The sequence below is a fragment of the Dermacentor silvarum genome, chromosome 9 (genome assembly GCF_013339745.2).
Source record: "Dermacentor silvarum isolate Dsil-2018 chromosome 9, BIME_Dsil_1.4, whole genome shotgun sequence".
NCBI lineage: Eukaryota > Metazoa > Arthropoda > Arachnida > Ixodida > Ixodidae > Dermacentor > Dermacentor silvarum.
This window is the reverse complement of record NC_051162.1, coordinates 87531825-87549033: the sequence shown is the minus strand read 5'-3', so window position 1 is coordinate 87549033 and position 17209 is coordinate 87531825. Positions and strand designations below refer to the sequence as shown.

General features: G+C 47.4%; 1 protein-coding gene across 1 annotated transcript in view; it reads left to right on the top strand.

Moving 5' to 3' along the window:
• The first annotated feature begins 2761 nt into the window (after positions 1 to 2761).
• Positions 2762 to 17209, top strand: part of LOC125939855 (uncharacterized) — a 31485-nt gene continuing 17037 nt past the window's right edge. Inside the window, exons 1-2 of the mRNA XM_049655348.1 lie at positions 2762 to 2913; positions 2987 to 3069. Of these exons, the coding sequence (XP_049511305.1) occupies positions 2786 to 2913; positions 2987 to 3069 (211 nt within the window). The 5' untranslated portion in view covers positions 2762 to 2785. The remainder of the gene's footprint in view (positions 2914 to 2986; positions 3070 to 17209) is intronic.

The window sequence follows — 17209 nt, the reverse complement described above, 5'->3', positions numbered from 1 at the left end:
AGCATTAACAGTATATCTGTTTCAACCTATTGTGGTAAACTTTGAAAATGGAAATGAGGTTCTCTTCCTAATAACTCAGTATTCTGGAACTCTAAAACACCTCACAAAATGGTTACATGCGTAATATGTTGCAATCGTTGCGGCTGTCGGATTAGTTTTGTGATTTCAGAACACACCACAGCAATTCAGCCTTGCGAGCCAATGCTGGATTTTGCCATATTTTTAAAATGCGGCTCTATACTTACGCAGGTGTTATTTTTCACTTTTTGCAATGTTTCGGTATAACGTTTTTTTTTCAGACCCACCAATATCTAAGTCTCCTCGGTCCCAATTTTCATTCTAGAAATCTCCATTGCTATACCAATTTTCCCACACCAAACAAAAAAGAAAAAAAGATCCAGTACTTATTAACATAATATTTCTTGCTTTAAAGGCAAGCCACTCTGTCCAACTGGTTATCCATTTGAATAGTGCCTCCAACTTATTTTTCCATAATATTTGCAGTAAATAAACAAAGAAAAGTTACTTAATAGCACCATTAGAAAAAGCTATGTTTGTATTCCCGGTATAGTAACAGTGTGCCTCCTATAGTGCGCGCAGACTCTTGCGTCAATGTCGCCCTTTATATTTGACTAGGAATGAGAAGACTGTTTCTTGGAGGAGATATGTCAAGGGCTACCGAGAAATGTCAAACAAAGAGCCTTACGAACCGTGCGCTTATTCGCACACGTATTTCTGCTGAACCTTCTCTTCCTTAGCGACAGTACGGTGGTGCTGAAGGCGTTTTAAAATTAATACGCTGAAATGAACTTCCTTGGGATCATTTATGTGGTAACTGTTTTGTGTAATGCATCTCCTCTGCCATACGAAGATGATCCGAAGCATTTTAACATTCAACAGATTCGCTTCGTAAGTTCATTGCTTCTGTATTGTTCTCGAGCGTTCTAATTCCATCGTATATATATTAGTAAAGTGAGAGCAAGACACCGTTTTCAGCTATATTACACAAGATAATTTCTTGTGAACAAGGTATGCTAATACGTTGTAACCTCACCAAAATATTGAACCCTATTTTTTGCTACATTCACAATTTCGTGAATAAGTTCATTGGAGCTAGGGACAATATGCTGATAGCAATTTGCCGGGGGTTTTCTGCCGGCAATACCGGTGCATTAACTTATTGCATTTTTATGCACCATGCTTTATGATAGCGATATGTCGATATCATGGAGTTATTGTAAACGTCTGCATGTTATAAGGGATTAAGGCTACTAATAATTACCCTGTGCATATATTAAAGCGAAAGCCTGAGATTGCTCATTGGTCGAAAAAGCCAGCAGATCCTACGCCCTGTGGAAATCGATGTTATGCGAAGCAGTGTGCGGGGAGCCTACCAAGTTAACGAAACAACGTAGGCGGCTCTTTCATGTCCTACATTACGTCATGTCATGACATTCATGTCATGAGTCCTCAGGAGTCCCATTACTTACGCCTAAGAGACCTTAGGGCGAAAGCCTTAGTCATACTCGCGACTATGACTTCTACCACCATCCTTTAGTGTTTCGTTCACTTTAGTGTTTCGGTCCATATAAGCTTTGCTGCAACACGGAACGTAATTTATTCTGGTCATATTCTGGGCATCTACTGAAAGAAAGCCAATTCTCTGTGTTAATTTCGGATGTTTGTGTAACAACTCATAAACTGAATGACAGCTTATACTAGAGCACTGCACGGGCTCGGGCTTACCCAAAAGGCCGGGCCGGGTAGGGCAGTTTTTTTCATGGGCTCGAGCCAGGCTCAGTCATGGCATGTGCTTTTTGACCCGGGCCCGGGCCGGGCTCGGACTTTCTGGTGGTATGCATGTAACGTGCATCGAGTTATCCTCGCGCATCTCGACTCTGAAAAACATGTCAATTTCGGTTTCGGGCCGGGTTCGGGCCGGTTTCGAGCCGGGCTCGGGCCGGGCTCAGGCCTAAGGTGTACATGGGTGGCGGCCCGGGCCGGGCGGGTAACGTAGATTATTTCCGGGCCCGGGTCTCACCATAAAATTTTAGGTCGGGCTCGGGCGGGCAGCCGAACGTTAAAACGGGCGCGGACCAGGCCCGGGCTGAAAAAAACGGCCCGTGCAGTACTCTAGCTCATACTACTAGATCTGAAACTACAGGAGGGCACTCGGAGACTTTACGATTTAACTGTACCGATGGATAAATTTATTATGCCCGAGGTCTGATTGCATAGCTTATAAAAAGAGCTACTAGATTCTCTATTCGCGTTTTATTTATGCCTGAAAGTACGTTGTAACGAACCCAAAATGACCACCAGACAAGTGAGCATTTCATTGCAGAAAGTAATCACTGTCAACAGTAATTATAAACCACGGACACCTAGATCGGTTCACAGAATGCTGAATTTTATGATAAGCTATCTTGTGCTCGAGGAAATATAAATGGCCGATTTATTTTCAAGGTAAGTGTAGAAATGATATCGATTTATTTCAATGTAAGGGACCCAGACCTAGTCAAGCCGATTTTATGACTTTTTGTCTGTGCCCCTGTCATCTGTACTTTGTATAGATACGAAATAAAGTTCAAGTCGCGCACAATAAGCTCATGCATTAGTATTACATTTTGGCACCATACAAATGCAGCAGTCGCCGTAAGAAATGAGCAGTAGTAGGCGTAGCGATTGGCGGGTACTTACTGCTATTTTATCGTTATTCTATGTAACCTTATATTTGATTTTTGTCTGCATTTAGATGACTCGAACGAGGGAAAAGCTTTACGTCATGTATCAAGACTACCCGCCAGAGATTGGTGATTACTGTCACTCCATGCAAAAACAATACCCATATGGAAAGCATAGCCTCGTGTACAACTTTCGCTTTTTGGATTATTCTATCTTGCCAGGCTTTCTGTAAGTGCTTCTGATTTCTTATCTATTACCTTCCGATAAGCCAAGACGGAAATACTTTCTTTTTTTCTGGCAGGATAGCATTCAACACGACGCTGACCACTTCAATAACAACCCACCATCCGAGGGAAAATGCTGCGACATACAGAATTTGCAATGGTATGATGTAATGTTTTGGTGACGGTGAAGACTGACTCATCAATACTTAGTTGAGAATCTGCCTCTTTAAGGCCCGACCACATCCAGCGTTTGCCCGGCGTTTTCTGGCGTATTCGTCACCCGGCGTTGCTGAGCGGCGACGCTGAGGGAGGCGCCAAGCCGAAACATCATGCTCAAGAAACACCAGAGATAGAGTGACCTAGAATTTTGGTGAGTGTCCAAAGGGCCTCGCGAATGCATGGGAGGAGCGAGGACCTTTTCTTGTGAACTCCCGCGCCGCGGCGCTGCTGTACCGGTCCCGTGGGCTTTCTCCGCTGCGGAAGCCGCGCCAAGGCGGCGGGCGTCTGCTACGAGCCTGATATTTTGGTTGCTATTAGCCAACATCGCGATAATTTGGGATATATTAAGTACCACGTCACCGCAAGGTAATACCGCAGTGACTCACCGCACTGAGAACGTGCTTGCCGGCTGTGAATACGGGTATTTTGTCTATATCTTTCGAGCTCGCTTGGTCCGCTCTCACGCAGCTGTTTGAGTAACGCATTCCGCGCGCTTACTTCATTTAGTTATGCGTGGAATGAGCAACGTGAACGAGCTGCAGAAGAAAATAAGCTGGAGATTGCGATGATAACCAGAAGAATGTGGCAGATATGGCTAGCTCATGCTAACGCTTTTACACCCTATCGTTACCTTTCTTTTATTTCATGCTTTATTTCGTTTCCTATCTTTTATCGTTTCCTTTCTTTTATTTCATGATTTGTTTTACAAGACGGCCTCCCACGCTCTGATGTTTCTGTATTAAGGCGAAATCCTTAACTGGCTCTTCGGAAACGGAATGCGTCTGTCGGCGGGGCCACGGTACCATAAATAAATGCAAACCGCGTAACTCTAGCGTCTCGTTCACTTGGTATGTATACCAAAATATAGCGTGGAAAGGCTCAAATGTGTGGCTAAGATGACTGATGGGTCATGGCATTAGTAACTTGACATACTTGCATTCAGGTCGTGATTAACGACAGCAATATGACGTGTGGTGCAAACCCGCATTTCACGGCCAGAAATACCTCTGATGGTGTGGGTGTGACGATAAGAACGTGTTGAATGCCAATCTCGATCTCAACGTGTCGAACTTACCCATATTGTCACGTACGAGTTTGTACCGCTGTGGACAAAATGACGTTGGTTGGGGAAGAAGAGGCTGAAGTGTCTCGGAGCTTGGTAGATGGTGTCACCCTGGCCACAGAGCTACAACCCTCTGTATATATTGTAAATACATATATTTTCTCCCCGTAACATTTTGGTGGAGGTGCGGGGTAATCTCGCCACAAGCCGGCCCTGGATCTTCGCAGCGGGCGTCACATCGGTTCCGCTGTTATGGCTACTGACGCTGCCTCCGCGCTGACGCTGCCTCCGCCGCTCAGACACTGGCGGAAGTGGTACTAACCCAGCTACGTCACCCGGGAATCTTCACTGGCACTGGCAAGGTCGACGTCGAAGACTGGCCGACGTCGTATGAGCGCGTCGGTAAGCACAACAAGTGGAATGCCACACATTTGCTGGCCAACCTGATCTTTTACTTGGGAGGAACCGCGAAGGTATGGTTCGAGACGCATGAAACCGAAATTACAAGCTGGGACTCCTGCAAGGAAAAGCTACGCGATCTTTTCGGAAGGCCTGTGGGACGTCAAATGGAGGCCAAGCAAGAGCTAGCGTCTCGTGTCCAGACACCAACCGAATCATACGTCGCGTATATTTAAGACGTTCTGGCTCTCTGCCGTAAAGCTGACGCGGACATGCTAGAGGCCGATAGGGTTGGACACATCTTGAAGGGCATCGCAGACGATGCGTTCAACCTCCTGCTTTGCAGGAACTGCTCAACGGTTGAATCCATCATAAAGGAATGCCGGAATTTTGAGCAAGCGAAGAGCAAACGCATCGTACAACGCTTCGACCGACTTCCCAATACGGCTGCCACTTCCTCCTGCAACGACCCTCCGGCATCACATCCGCCTGCCACGCCAAGCTTGACACAGGTCATCCGCCACGAACTTGAGGCTATGGCTCCAAGTTCTCACTGTCCCCATACGCACGACAACATGACCATCTCGCTCATTCAAGCTGTTGTCCGCCAAGAAATTGCCAACATGGACATCCAGTCTGCCGTCCGCCCACGTCCCACCCCTACCACTCCTGTAATTGCCTCTGCTGCACCTCGCCAGTCGTTCCCGAGTCGATATCGGAACCCATCTGAGTGGCGAACACCGGATGACAGGCCGATTTGCTTTGCTTGCTCCCGGGTCGGTCACATCTCCCGCCACTGCCGTAGTAGTCGCTGGTACTCCTCGCCTCGACCATACGATGATCGCCGCTTCAACCGAGACCTTCGGTCTCTGTCGCCCCTTTCTGAACCATACCATGCCGGCCTTCCCTCTCGGGGAAACACCACTAGCCGCTCGCCCTCGCCGCAACGCCGTCAGTCCCGCTCGCCTACACCTCGACGCCCCTCGTCCCCGTCCTACGCGGGCCGCTTCTCGGGAAACTAAGCAATGCAGCCCCCGGAGGTGAGGCTGCGTTGACGACTCGGACTGCAAAACCTCTGCCGACGCCTGCTGCTCGACCGAACCTTGTTGAAATTTTTGTTGATGATGTACCCGTTCAAGCCCTCATCGACACTGGCGCTCAGGTGTCGGTTATGCGATCAGATCTTCGTAGCCGTCTCCGTAAAGTCCTGACACCTGCCGAGTCGCCTGCCGTCCGAGTGGCTAATGGCAGTACAACAGCCGTGATGGGAATGTGCGCCGCCCGTGTTACCATTGCTGGTCGTCCTGTGTTAGTCCTGTTCACTGTACTGGCCGAGTGTCCCCACGAAGTGATTCTTGGAATCGACTTCCTGACTACTCATTCAGCACTTATTGACTGTGCAACCGGCACCCTTCGCCTTGAACTGCCCCATTACTTTGCCGACCCGACCGAAGACCACAAGTCCCGACTTCGTTCTGCTGAATTTGTTTGCCTGCAACCTGATGCTGCGACCTACGTCCTCATGTCGCCTTCTCCTCCACTTCGAGATGGTCCTTACGTGGTTTCCCCCCTTTGCGACGTTCTCCTGGCACGCCAAATTGCACTACCCAGCTCATTGTCACTCTTGTTAACAATCGAGCGTGGCTTCCCATTCTGAACTTTGGTTCGTGTCTGCAAGTGCTTCCTGAGGGTGTATCTCTCGCTTTGCTGTCCCCTTTGGAAGAGTGTGGAGTAGCTGCTCTTACGCCCGAACCACGATTCGACACTGCTGCAGCTTCCGACCATCCTACTTCAAGCAACGACAAGTTTACGCCCATGATAGCTACTGACCTACGGCCTGCTTACGCCGACGCCCTTCGCCGTATTCTGATGTCCTATGAAGACATCTTTGATTTTGGAAATCGCCCGCTAGGTCGCACCCGTGTCGTCACCCATCCCATCCTCACTGGTGACGCTCCTCCTATACACCGGAGGCCCTACCGTGTGTCAGCAGCTGAACGCCAGGTGATCCAAACGGAGGTGGACAAAATGCTCTCCAAAGATATTATCGAGCCTTCCTGCAGTCCGTGGGCGTCACCTGTCGTTTTGGTTAAAAAGAAGGACCATACCTGGAGATTTTGTATCGATTACCGTCACCTGAATAAGATTACGAAAAAGGATGTGTATCCACTTCCGCGTATTGATGACGCGCTGGACTGCATACACGGTGCCAGTTATTTTTCATCGATTGATTTGCGCTCCGGCTACTGGCAAATCGCAGTGGATGAACGAGATCGCGAAAAGACCGCCTTCGTCACCCCAGATGGTCTCTACCAATTTAAAGTGATGCCTTTTGGACTGTGTAATGCCCCTGCTACCTTCGAGCGCATGATGGACTCTCTTCTGCGCGGATTCAAATGGACCACATGCCTCTGCTACCTTGATGACGTCATAGTTTTTTCACCGACGTTTGAGAGCCACCTTCACCGACTCTCAGCTATCCTTGATGTTTTTAGACGTGCCGGCCTACAACTCAATTCTGCAAAATGCCATTTCGGCCGCCGCCAAATACGAGTACTTGGTCACTTGGTTGACGCTTCTGGCGCCCAGCCTGATCCTGACAAAGTTCGTGCCGTTGGGGAGTTTCCCCTTCCGCGTTCTCCTACCGATGTCCGCAGTTTTCTAGGGCTGTGTTCCTATTTTCGGCGATTTATCCAGAACTTTGCCGAAATCGCTCGTCTTCTCACAGACCTTCTGAAAAAGGACACCACTTTTTGTTGGGGACCGGACCAGGCTGAAGCATTTTCAACGCTTATCAGTCGCCTTACCAATCCACCCGTGTTGGGTCATTTTGATCCGCATGCCTACACCGAAGTTCGCACTGATGCAAGCGGCCATGGCATTGGCGCTATCTTGTCCCAATGACAGCGGGACACCAATCGCGTGATCGCGTATGCTGGCCGTCTTCTTTCTGCACCAGAGCGAAACTACTCGATAACAGAACGTGAATGCTTGGCCCTTGTTTGGTCCATTGCTAAGTTCCGCCCTTACCTGTTCGGTCGACATTTCACCGTCGTGACAGATCATCATGCCTTATGTTGGCTATCCTCACTCAGAGACCCGACAGGCCGTCTTGGCCGCTGGGCTTTACGCCTGCAAGAGTACACGTTTTCCGTGTCCTACAAATCTGGGCGGTTACATAAGGACGCCGACTGCCTCTCCCGCTACCCTGTCGACCCACCGGATGGCACCGAAACCGATACAGATACCTGCGTTTTGTCGATCTCCGACTTCTCACGCATCGCCGACGAGCAGCGTCATGACCCATATTCGCGATCCATCATCGAACGCATTACCTCGGAGCAACAGGACGCTTCTCTCCGTATGTTTGTTCTCCAGGACGGGACCTTATATCGACGCAATATGAATCCTCATGGTGCGGAACTGCTCCTCGTCGTTCCCCAGCATCTGCGCTCGACAATTCTCTCGCAGTTACACGATGCGCCTACCGCTGGTCATTTGGGTGTCTCCCGTACATATGACCGTGTGCGCAGACGATTTTTCTGGCCTGGGCTATATCGCTCTGTTCGAAGCTACGTCGCTGCCTGCGAACTTTGCCAACGCCGCAAGAAGCCTCCATTGTCTCCCGCTGGCCACCTTCAGCCTATAGATATCCCCAGTGAGCCATTTTTCCGCGTCGGCCTGGACCTCCTTGGCCCATTTCCTACCTCATCCTCGGGCAACAAGTGGGTGGCTGTTGTGACGGACTATACCACGCGTTATGCCATAACGCGGGCCCTCCCTACAAGCTGCGTAACTGATGTGGCTGATTTTCTCCTCCATGAAGTCATCCTACATCATGGTGCCCCACGTCAGCTACTCACCGATAGAGGCCCCTGTTTTCTTTCTAAGGTTGTCGACGACCTTCTTCGTTCTTGCTCAACGTCCCACAAGTTCACGACGGCTTACCACCTACAGACAAACGGACTTACCGAGCGTCTCAACCGTACACTTACGGACATGCTCTCCATGTACGTGAGTGATGATCACCGGGATTGGGACTGCACCTTACCTTTCGTGACGTTTGCATACAATTCGTCGCGACACGATATTACTGGTTATTCCCCGTTCTATCTACTATATGGTCGTCACCCTCTCCTGCCTCTTGACTCACTGCTCCCTTCTGACGCCACCACTACCACGTTCTATGCTCACGACGCCAATGTTCGCGCGGCCGCAGCACGTCGTATTGCCCGTGACCGTCTTCTGGCATCTCAGACTATCCAGAAGCACCGTTACGACAGTCATCGTCGGGACGCTCATTTCAGCCCTGGGTCCCTTGTTCTGCTTTGGGTACCCTCCCGTCGCGTCGGCCTTTGCGAAAAACTGCTGCCACGATACGTCGGGCCATACCGAGTTCTTCGCCAAGTCACCAGCCTCACATATGAGATCTCACCTGTGAATTCAAAGTCTTCTACCACCCCAGGAACTGATATCGTGCACGTTTCGCGACTAAAGCCCTATAACTCGCACGCTGATTCGACACCCTAAGAAGCATCGAGACGATGCTTCTGCCGCCGGGGGGTTCATGTCACGTACGAGTTTGTACCGCTGTGGACAAAATGACGTTGGTTGGGGAAGAAGAGGCTGAAGTGTCTCGGAGCTCGGTAGATGGTGTCACCCTGGCCACAGAGCTACAACCCTCTGTATATATTGTAAATACATATATTTTCTCCCCGTAACAATATATTATGAAAAACTGAGAGCACAGGTAAAGGGTAACAATAGTGATGATAATTTCTGGGGTTTTACATCCAAAAATCACAATATGGCTATGAGAGACGCCGTATTGGAGGGCTCCGATAATTTCGACCGCCTGGTGTTCTTTAACGTGCACCTATAATATATATGTACTCGGGTGTTTTAGGCATTTCACCTCCATCAAAATGTAAGAAACCGTGGCCGGGAATTGAACCCGCGTCCTCGAGCTTAGCAGCCCAACCTACCAAAGCCACTAAGTTATCACGGCGTGCAGGTAAAGGGTACACTGTAAACACAAATGAGCCCGAATGGGGGTTTTTATGGTTTAATACCTTTTAAACCTCCATCGCCCAATACATTTACTCCTTCACCATGGAGGAAAAAAACATAAAACCATGATTTTACCTCCTTCGCGAAATGATGGAGTAAAAAAACGGAATGACCTGATATCACTCCATTTACAAAATGGAGTTTATCACTGCGAAAACCTCGTGTCGTCAAATGGAGTGAAAATGTATTTCCTGCGTGCACTGTAAACACAACTTACAGGCGGCATAGGTAAGAGATACGAGGCGAAACCTTTTTAAAATCCTCAGCGCCAAATCTTATTTCATCAGCGCGATCGTATTCAATATAAAAACGTGAATTCATCCCAACACTCATAGATGTACTAAAATCGGTCTTAAAATGGAGTTTTCTCCCTCACGAGAAATCTCATATGTAAATGGAGTAAAATCGAGGCTAGAGAGACAGTCGGGTCCTTTACGGCTCTGCAATTTTTTCTTCTTTCGTGCACTTCAACTCATCGATACTACTTTGGATAATCAGCGGCCGTTTCTACAAGCCTTTGGCGTCATCATGGCAGCAACGACACCTTGATGTCTTCCTCAGCGCGCCGCACACGACGGAGATTCCGACCGCCTCGTGGACGACGGCATGAAGGCTCGATTTTGGGCCTAACATCCATCGACTGCTCTAGGCCGGGCAGCCGCAATCTCATTCACGCACGCCCGACGAGCCCCATCCAGCGGAGCCAACCTCGCATCAGTCACCTCAGGTGAAACCTGGTGAACGTGGTGAAACGATTTTTCGAGCGCGATGTAGATAGATAGTGGTATTTGCATTCGGAGCTGTGGAATTTACTTGTGCTCTAATGGACGCCTTGGTCTCAGCGTGCACGAATAATATTGTTCGAGAATGGCGGGCGATGCTGCATGAACCAGGTGAGCCTGAACGTTTCGGCCGTCGCGTTATATGTTACACGTATCGAAGGAGGTGTCTCTAATGTGGCGCTACCGCTTTCTTTAGCAACTCGCTTCACGCTGAGAATGCCACTAGAATAATACAATGTGGGCAGATATTATGACGAAAAAATAGCGTGTCTGTGCTTGGGTGTGAGTGCGGTCGGAAAGGGCGCATGCGCAGTTTGCCTGAGTGTGTGCACGTGTGAGCACGTGCGTTTTTACTGTGTGTGTACGTCGCTGCTTTTTCGTGAAATCTTACGCATGAAAGCTTTCATGTGTGTCCGTGTGCAGGTAGTTTTGTTGCAGCAGCGCTTGCATACACTTGCTTGTGGGGTTTTGACATCGGTCAGCGCGCAGGCAGGCACAGACGCGCCACTAATTCCAAGGCGACGCGAAGCATGGGGACTGCAAGTAAGTTGGGGAGGCGAGAACAATCGTCATCTCTCGTCACTCCGACAGGCGTTTGGCAGGTTTTGGGCACTGACCCCACCGCAATGCGGCGTGTCCATTTTCGCTAGCGTGCCTGCGTGTTCTCCCTCTCCCGGCGAGGAGGATACCATTCAGGCACCCTAAAAGTGGTATGGTCAATTGGCGCGATCATTAACTTACACGTCGGTTAGGCAGTCAAATTTTCTGTACGTGTTGTTTGGGCGTGCTCACTTGTTGACTTCTGTCGTCAATGATTTAGGAAGACTCCATCTCCATCGAATTTTGAAATATGGGATTATCTACGGACTTCTCACAATGGCACATATAGAGTAAAAACCATTTGCAAAAATGTGTAGGTAGGCTGCCGTGTTAAGGTGTTTTTCTTTCTTTTTTTGTAAGTGTATTGCATGTCTTGTTTTAAATGTGGTTCCCGCCAAGTTAAGGAGAGCAACAGTCTATATGGTTCACTCGAGTAATTGTTGTTACAGTTCGCTGCGCATCGTTTTGTCATTGAATGTTGTCCGCGCTTCCTTTTATCACTACATCTGCAATGTGTTGTCGTGTGCATTTGTTTATTGAATGTGCGTTATGTTGGACTCTTGGCCTTGCTGATGTATGGTATATACTTTATATTATTGTTAATTGATATGTATCATTTCAAGCAACATGCTCTTATTACGCGCAATTTTCCTTAAATGCGGTGTTTCCCTCTATGTTTTGTCTCCCGTGTGATGTTGTAATGCCTACAGATAATAAAATATGCAATGTACCGCTCGGAAAACCGCATTTTCTTTTCTTCATTAAATCATAACGTGCGTTGAAATGCTAACAAGAATGGCGAGAAATGCTAACAGGCGAGAATGTACTCCTGTCAAGTATTAATGGTCTAATGATATCAAGAAAAATCGTCGTGCAAACTTGTATCTTGTCAATGTCACATACTCTCGCGTACGTGAAAGCGCAAATGCGGGCGTTTCATTTGTGCTGAATTCGCGTTTCGATTTACGTTATTGAACAGAGTTGACTCGCCGAGAAAGGGCAGTTAATTAAATGGGTAGATAAATGCTCTTACTATAACTCAATTCTATATCAGTCTCCAGTGAAGTATTATAAATACATTCAAAATCTAACTAGGAAGGTGGAAAGCAATATAAGCTACAGTAAAGGTTGTTACCGGCACAAAACATAGCGTCTGCAGTACTTCATCAGTCATTGATAGGTGTTGTAAAGCCACGGCACGAAAGCTGCTGCTTCAATTCATTGCAGGAAAAAAAGTATAGATAATGTAGCAGGATCTCAAGAAACTCTCTTCAGAAATGGATTAGTATTTACTCGATTTGCTACACCTCCAGAACACTTTCCAGAAATGAAGTAATATTCACTCCAATTTAAACACTTAAAGTCACCCTCAAGAAATGAAGTAATATTCACTCCAATTAGGATACCTAAAAACCCCTTTCGGAAATGAAGTAATATTCACACCAATTTGAACACCGTAAAAACTCCCGAGAGAAATGAAGTAATATTTACTCTCATTTGAACACCATAAAAACTCTTGTGAGAGATGGAGTTAACTAAAACTCGATATTAATGGAATATAATAAACTCTCATTCGGGAATGCGCTAGGGGACGAGGCATTTACTCCCATGTGAGATTATTTGTGTTTAGTGTATACGCGAGAAATACACGCGACAAAAAACAACACACAACAAAATGAATGAAACGCCAACGCTGCAACATTGTGTGCGTACGCCTCATTTCATAATTACGAGCGAACGTCAGAAAACGAACGTGATGCTTTACGGATGTGCAACTCGTCTTTCGCCTTCTTGTGTTACAAGTGCGCAGAATTTTAACATGAAAGTAACTTTAGGAATATTTGGTTCGTACACAGCAAATATACTTACTGATAAATAATTACGTACTTGTAGTTACGTAATGAAAAAGACAACTAATCACCAGAACATAAACTTTTCATGTTTTGCTGATAGAAGGTAACTATTTTAAGGATATGTAGAATCAATAGCGGTATTTGCAGTGCAATAAAGACAGTAATTTTCAAGACGATTTTCCACTCAATATAATGCAAGCACAACATCGTCATGCGCCATGAACGCTTCTTTGTTTACGTAAAAAATCACACGTTAAGCAATAACTATGATATATATATATATATATATATATATATAATGAGAAGTTACATGTTGGTAATTTCAGAGAGGATGCACGGATTATTAAAGCAAGGCTATTGCAGCAATAACGTTTGCATAAAAATGAGCAAATGGCTAGGCCAGTAGTAGCTATCTATTCATTTCAATGTAGAAAAATATAAATTTGTTCACCTTTTTTTATGTTTATCTATTGGCTGGAACGGCTTTTCTTTTGAATGTCTGCATTTGAAACAAACTTCGCTCACTGTGAACCTTAAGGTACATCATGCGCAAAGTTTGTATTGAAGAGATAGCGTACAGCAAGAATTGTTCGTGCACCCTATCTCTGAAGCGAAATAGGCCAACAATATTGCGGCGTTAGGGCCGTCTCTGCTCCTTCTCTACTTTCCCTTACACCTTCTCACTGCGCTCTATTCACAATAAAGTATTGTCGAGGCTGAAACATACATGAATAAATAGATATGCATATGGCTCTAAACCACTATACTGACCGTGAGTGAAAAGCGCGTAGCGGTGAGCGAAGCGGTCACTGCAGGCGCGTATTTCACTTGACTCCGCCAGTAATTTACTTCTTTCGTTACTCTTATTCTTGCAAGCATGGTGCTATTGGCCGCGTACCCATGCGAATACCGTTTTTTTTTTTACGTTCTTTCCCTGCGCGGGCTCATTTAGGGCGTTTCTACGGACGCACAGTTACCGCATTGCCGTTCCCGAACTCTAGCACCGGAGCTAGTCCGCGCTGGTGAGTTTCACGCGTTAGTTTTCGCATTCCCTTACTGCCCAAGCACAAATAAAACGCTCAAAGATGGGTAAGCTCCATGCAGCACCACACTGCTGAAGTTAATAGACTTTAAAGGGATACGGATACAAACGTTGGCGCGTGGTTTTTTGCGTCGGAACAAAAGGTGAACTGTTGAAAATGACGAATACAACAAGCTGCTTTGAAAAAAGAAACGAGAAACATCTTTTTTTTGCGATTTTCTGTTGCACCTTGCCTCCAAGCGGCCGCCGGCAGAAGCTGAAATTTGACGTCGTAACACCCACCCGCGGCCAAGGTCGGCCACAGCTGTCGCAGTGTTTCCAGGGCTGTCAATCCCTTGTAGCATTTGTTTAACCCCTTTCGGCGATCTTCACGCGTGGTCCGTCTGAAACACTATCCCCGTCGGCGCTCCACAAAGGTGGTGCGTCTTACATGAGGCTTCCCGCGGTCGTCGCTCGGTATTGACGCGTTCGTCGCGCGGAAAGAAATGCCCAGACAATGCTGTTATAACAGCATCGTCAGTCGTAAGACGCCGTAGCACACGTTTCCCAGAGACGAGAAGGTGCGTAAACTTTGGATACCTGCCTATAGAGAGCTTTAGCTTGGCCGGTAATCGGGTAAAAGCGGGTGTTGGGGCGTTCGAGCGGAACCGTAAACGTGAGCTGCCGGTATGGTGCTGCCACCTGGTGGCGCAGAGCTCAAACAAACAAAAACGGCTAATATTGCAGTAACCAACTGTATTCTACTTCGCTGCTGGTGTAAATCTTCAGCAGCAACACGATTACGCCACTGCCGAAAATTTCCACCAGGAAATTATAAATAATTCCTGCGTAAGTGACTGACCGGCACTTCCACGGCCGCCTGCTCTTCTTCGTCGCTTGACGCGGAAGGCTCGTAACCGTAAGCGGTAATATTTCTTGCCAAGTTGGAATGGTCCTCGTCTTCAGACGTGTACTCATCGCTGGTTGACGCACCAGAACTCGAATCCATGCTCGCGATGGCGGCGTCGGCGCGCTTCGAATGACCGCGGCCGGCTATCCGACGAGGGTGTCGTGACGTCAGGCCTTCCAACTCCCGCGGGTCGGGCGGCGAGGCGCGCGCTCACAAAAACGCCAAAAATAAAGCCATCGGCTCAAAAATGAGCTAAGTGACTACTTCTTTTCGGTGTAATCACACACTGAGGATTCATTTTCACCATTTTCGTGAAATTTTCAGATTTGTGTCCGTATCCTTTTAAGTGCTTTGCGTGGAGACTGAACACAAAAATCTACAGCGCGTAGCAGACGACCCTCGCATCTCGCGTGCTTCGCGGGCGTGAAGAGCCCACGGGTCCGGAGCAGCAGCGGCGCGGAGCGGCAGTTCACAGAAAAAGGCCCTCGCCGGAGCCCGCGCTTTGAACACTCCCCTATATTCTAGGTCACTCTACCAGAGATCTCGCCGCCGGTACGGTGGCTAAAAGGGGGAGGTGGGAGCAACGCCGCCGTCGGAGAGCGCGGCGCGTGTTGCAGTGATTCATGATGCCGATTGGTGGCGCGCGCGTCGACGCTTAGATGCCTCTGCTGTAGTTCGGCTGCTGACGGAACTAGCGAGTGCACTCGGTTGGCATGGTTCTGTTCGGTTCTTGTTGCTCCACGCTCGTTTCTTCTCGCATTCACGCCGTGTAGTTGTGCCTCCTTGTAGCGACAATGTTTTTACACGTGCCATGCCGTAAGAAGCAATGACAAGTCGCATGAAACGACAGACGCACTGTTTTGCGCCGGGCTGCACAATAGGCTATGTTTCTGGTAGAAAATCAGGAAAAAAAACATCCCTTTTCTGGGTGTCTGATGACGATGAGACACTTAAAGCGTGACAGCGGGACTGAACCAAGATAATGTTGCTTGCCGTCGCTTGGAGATACTGGGATTATTTGGATTCCGGCTAATTACATATTTAGTCATAATAAATAAACTTGTCAAATATTATAATTAGATGAAAAGTGTCAATGAGAAAGTTGTAGAATAACATGAAAAACTCCCGATACAGCTTTATGTTTCCGCAGTCGTGCCCCAAATGCGAAGCCGATTCATGCTCTTTTGATCATATGCTCTGGCTGTGCCCAGCCATAGAAAACTCTATACTTGCCACAAAGGAACAGTGGGAGGAGTTCCTAAGAAGCGACCACTACTACATCCAGCTGCAGGCAGTCCAGAGGGCCCACGACATCGCAACGGGATTTCGCCTCCCGGTGCCATCGTGGGCGGAGCCACAGACTTGACCTCAGGGAGCTTTCGGCTCCCCCTGGCCAGTTTCTCAGGACCAATAAAAGTTCTTGTCACCATCATAGCTTTCTGTTCCTCAATATGTTCTACATAAAAGTGTTTTTACGAGCGTGAAAGAAGCCCACGAATACATGCAAGGTGCCTCGAGCGGCAGTTCACACGGCAATTTTACGTGTATTCGCGGGCGTCTTTTACACTCGGAAAAACGCTTTTATGTAGCACGTGTTAAGCAACAGAAAGCTCTATCGGGAGTTTTTCTTGTTGCTCTACAATTTTCAAATTGACACTTGATTTTCATGTAATTAAAATATTTCAGAAGTTGTATAATTAAGACTGTAATTAGGCGGAATGCAAAAAATAATCTCAGTATCTCCAAGCGACGGCAAGCAATATTATCTGTTTTTGTCCAGCTGCGTGGCATTTGCATATATTTAAATCTTGGCGCATGATAGTTGAGACACCCTGTATATTGAATCATATAATCAAGTTCTTTCTGTCGTCCTTTTGAGTATTCCTCATGGTCACCACCATTCTTCTTCATCGCATTGGCGACTAAAATAAGTTTGTTTACTTAATTTTTATGTGGAATGATTTCTAAATCGTCATATATTTATATTAACCAATTTGACGAGCAGGATGCAGTGCGGCGCAGTAATATGACCTAAGGATCTCTACCTAGCCTAGAAATAGGTGCAGCTTTCTCTACCCAGACAACTAGCACAATATTCTTTACATCAGCTAAAATCATTTTTTTTTGTTCACTCCTGACGATTCTGGAAAGCACGTAGAACGCGTGCGACCGAGACAAGGCGAAAAATCTTTGTGCCGGTCGTGACGTGCCTGAATCGAATGCATTTTTAACACTTAACCACTCATCAGACGATAACTGCTAGTCATTTATTGTCTCCCATACTAACAATGTATTACCTTAACGCTAGTTATGTCAAATATGCGACCGCTAATTGCGAACAAAAACGCCCGCTTCGAAACCCGCGGCACCAACCGCCGCGCCT